General features: G+C 47.6%; 1 protein-coding gene across 1 annotated transcript in view; it reads right to left on the bottom strand.

The window, feature by feature from the left end:
* Positions 1-1912: 1912 nt before the first annotated feature.
* The window catches only part of cep112 (centrosomal protein 112), a gene marked incomplete at its 3' end in the record, with an annotated part of 140830 nt that continues 138746 nt past the window's right edge, over positions 1913-3996 (bottom strand). Inside the window, exon 25 of the mRNA XM_080856433.1 lies at positions 1913-1981. Coding sequence (XP_080712559.1) covers positions 1913-1981 — 69 coding nt within the window. The remainder of the gene's footprint in view (positions 1982-3996) is intronic.

The following is a 3996-nucleotide window of genomic DNA, read 5'->3' as shown; positions in this document are numbered from 1 at the left end:
ATAGTGATGTGAAATAATGAGGGCAAATCTTTTGACAGTGAAATTGATGTCTTTAATAAAACGATGCAGCTTGATTTAAAACATTCAAATGGATGTAAAAAAAATACATTATACTGAATTTATGTCATTAAAAAAAACAACAAAAACAAATCAAGTGTCATAAATACAATGGAGTCATGTGGTAAGATGTATTTAAAAATGTATTTAATAAACAAATGCTACACAAAGAACAAAACAACAACAGGAACAAGAATGGCACAGCAAATTAGTGGAGAGCTGCTGATCCTTCAGCTGTGAATGTGTGTGTGTGTGTGTGTGTGTGTGTGTGCGTACGCACATGTGTTTGATGTGCTCACTTCATTCAGGTATTTTTAGAGATCCTTCCATCAGTGTAGGATGAACTGCTGTTACCTGAGAGAGTGGAGGCAGGAGAGAAAGACAAAGGAGGGAGATACGACAGTTAGTTCTATCCGCCATCTTACACACACACACACACGCGCACACACACACACACACACACACGCACACACGCACACACACGATATGAGACGCTGGAGTCTGTGTGAATGTATGCAAGTGGATTTGTCATTATCCATCTGCTTCTGAGGTGTACCAAACTACACTCTCTGTCACTCAAACTCATTCTGATTGGACATTAGCTCAGGTGGCACCATAGTGTGTGAACCAAGATCCAGAGCCTTCACCTCACTCACGTCAGTGTTGATCTCATTCAGTGTCAGCTGCTTGGAAGTAGGTTCCAGGCTTTAGATATCAGCATCTCTCACTTCCTCTCTCTCTCTCTTTCTCTCTCTCTCTCTCTGCTCCTCCCTCCATCCTCACTGGCAGCACTTAGGCCTCAAGTAGGCCAATATTTGACTAGCGGCGATCCCTCCTCACACACAAAGCCTTAAAGTCAATTAAAAGGGAAGGAGGAAATGCGCCGTCAATCATCCCGTCTCAAAGGGACCGCTGCAGTGCCGACGCTTTTCATCTTCTATCTCATCTCCCCCTCCCGGACATGAACCACTCCCCCCCCCCCCTCCTCCTCCTCCTCCTCCACCAGTCAGGGCCTCCAGGATACCAGGGCCCAGGTGAGGCAGAGCCAGAGCCTTGGTGTCGGTCTCTAGGCTGTCTGAGGTGGCCGTGCCCTCCCTCTCTCTCTCGCTCGCTCACTCCCTCTCTCTCTCTCCCCCCATCTCTCTCTCTCTCCCTCCCTCTCCCCCTCCCCATCTCTCTCCATCTCTCCCTCTCTATCTCTTTCTCTCTCTCTCTCCCTCCCTCCCTCTCCCCCTCCCCATCTCTCTCCATCTCTCCCTCTCTATCTCTGCCCATCTCTCTCTCTTTCTCTCCCTCTCTCACTCCCTCTTTCTCCCTCCCCATCTCTCTCTTTCTCCTTCCCTCTCTCTCTCTCTCTGGCTGGCTGGGTTGGGGACTGCCCCGGCGAGGGCCCATTTGAATGCTCTTATCTCTGGGCTGTGTGGGTGCTTTACATGGACGGCGGGCGTGGTGGGGCTGGGAGGGGCTGGGAGGGGCTGCTCTCTGTTCTGATGACTGAGGCTAACTCTCACTAACTCTCACTAGTTACGGTGGAGTTTCTTCAGTCAAGCAGTGTATGATCCCAGTCTAGATGCTTGAAGGGTTAGGAGCTTGATTGTGTACGCTTGTATAGGCGTGGCCTAGTGAGTCAGATAACAGTCTGTGGTGTGTGTGGAGGTTGGTGTAAGTATGACCAGAACAAGGTATGCCATATTGCCTGCGAGTGTGTGTTAAGTGTTATCTTGTGTGTGGTGTGCATGTATGTGTGTTCCAGTGTTACTGCATGAAGGAGAGACGAGTAGAAGGGTTGGCAAGTGTGTGTGTGTGTGTGTGTGTGTGTGTGTGTGTGAATGTGTGTGTTGACGTTACCCTGCCCTCATCTTCTTCCACGGCTGGCCTCCAGGTCCTCCTGCAGAACTGCTGCCCTCTTCTGCAGGAAGTTCACCTACACACACCAACAACAGTTAGACAACACGCCACTGGAGGAGTCTGTTCACCTACACACACCAACAACAGTTAGACAACACGCCACTGGAGGAGTCTGTTCACCTACACACACCAACAACAGTTAGACAACACGCCACTGGAGGAGTCTGTTCACCTACACACACCATCAACAGTTAGACAACACGCCACTGGAGGAGTCTGTTCACCTACACACACCATCAACAGTTAGACAACACGCCACTGGAGGAGTCTGTTCACCTACACACACCATCAACAGTTAGACAACACGCCACTGGAGGAGTCTGTTCACCTACACACACCATCAACAGTTAGACAACACGCCACTGTCTGTTCACCTACACACACCATCAACAGTTAGACAACACGCCACTGGAGGAGTCTGTTCACCTACACACACCATCAACAGTTAGACAACACGCCACTGTCTGTTCACCTACATACACCATCAACAGTTAGACAACACGCCACTGGAGGAGTCTGTTCACCTATACACACCAACAACAGTTAGACAACACACCACTGCAGGCGTCTGTTCCACACTGTTCCCACGTCTCCAGTGAGGGTGCAGACACAGAAACGCTCTCCACCCCTCTGCTCCCTCCTCACACTCAGTGCAGGCCACTTAGGCTCCTGATGGGGACATTCACACACAAGCTTTGCCTGGCAACAAAGAGTATAAACCACAATTGGTACACTCTCACAGAACTCAAACTAGAAGGGAACTTGAAGAGTGCAGATGTCTGACAGGGCGAAATGCCTTTTCTCGCAATGTAAAAGAAAGTGAAATGCATTTCCTAAATCCTAAATCTGGATCCGCTCCAAAATAAACGGGTTCATCCTTGGCCCATGCTTCACCACCTCACCCCACCTTTGCCTAATCCTGCTGATCAGTCAGACAGACAAACCAACCAACCAACCAACCAACCAACCAACCAACCAACGGTAACAGAAATCCAAGCTCCTTGGTGGAGGTAAGTTCCAACTCTCATAAAGTCAGTGAGTTATGAGCGCTCTAAAGCATTCTCGACATGTTCTATCAGTCCCCCCAGGATTTCGCGGGCCTTTTTTGTGATAGGTGCGGCCTAAAACTACTGATTTCACGCGGGCTTTTCCAGAAAGTTGCGGTGAAAATTGCTGTGTTTTTAGGTGTTTGTAGCGATGAAATTGCGGGAGCAAGTGAAAGTTGCGATACAAAGTTGCTTATTTCCCTCTTTGTAATTATAATTGAGTTATTTGTTGAAAAATAAGTAGTTAATAAACAAACATTCTCTAAAGAACCAAACCGTTGAGAAAGGGTCCTCTAAATAACCTTACCAACATGCCAAACAAAAGATTACCAGTACTACAAAAATGTAGCATAATAGGCTGTTCTGCCCTCTGCTTATTCAGGTCAGAAAATGTATAGGCAGGGCTAACACAGGACTTTTACTTTGACATCATTCAAATGTTCGTCTCGTGGGAATGGCAACAGCTGTTAGACAGTTATCTAGAAACATAGCTAGTTATGCTACGTTATGCTAGACACGTAGGGGGAACAGTACGTAGGATTTGCTTATCCACAACGAAGTGCACCTGTTGGAATAACAAGGACCACAAGTAAGTAATAAAATGTTAGGAATATCTCAGCCTACACATAAAACTGTGTTTAATTTCCATGCCTGGTGTAGCCATTCTCTTGTTTACAACGGATAAGAACTCTAAGAAAGTTAAAATTGCTACGTCGCGCTGAATTCGCGGGTAATCGTTGAATTCGCGTGAATTGGCGCGATCGTGACATCGCGAAATCCTGGAGGGTCTATTCTATGCTGAAGAACCTTTCAACTCATATGACACTGAAACGTGGTGGTGGTACGACTGAGCTCCCACACGCTGAGAGAGGCTTGCACTGTGTGTGTGTGTGTGTGTGTGTGTGTCATTGCAATCAGGACGCACATGCTCTCCAACGCTAATGCCAGAGCCTCCATGTTGTCCAGTCAATAAGGCGCCTGCTCC

The sequence above is a fragment of the Sprattus sprattus genome (assembly GCF_963457725.1).
Source record: "Sprattus sprattus genome assembly, chromosome: 18".
Taxonomy (NCBI): Eukaryota; Metazoa; Chordata; class Actinopteri; order Clupeiformes; family Clupeidae; genus Sprattus; species Sprattus sprattus.
Note: the sequence above shows the minus strand (reverse complement) of the source record. Positions and strands in the feature narration are given on the sequence as shown.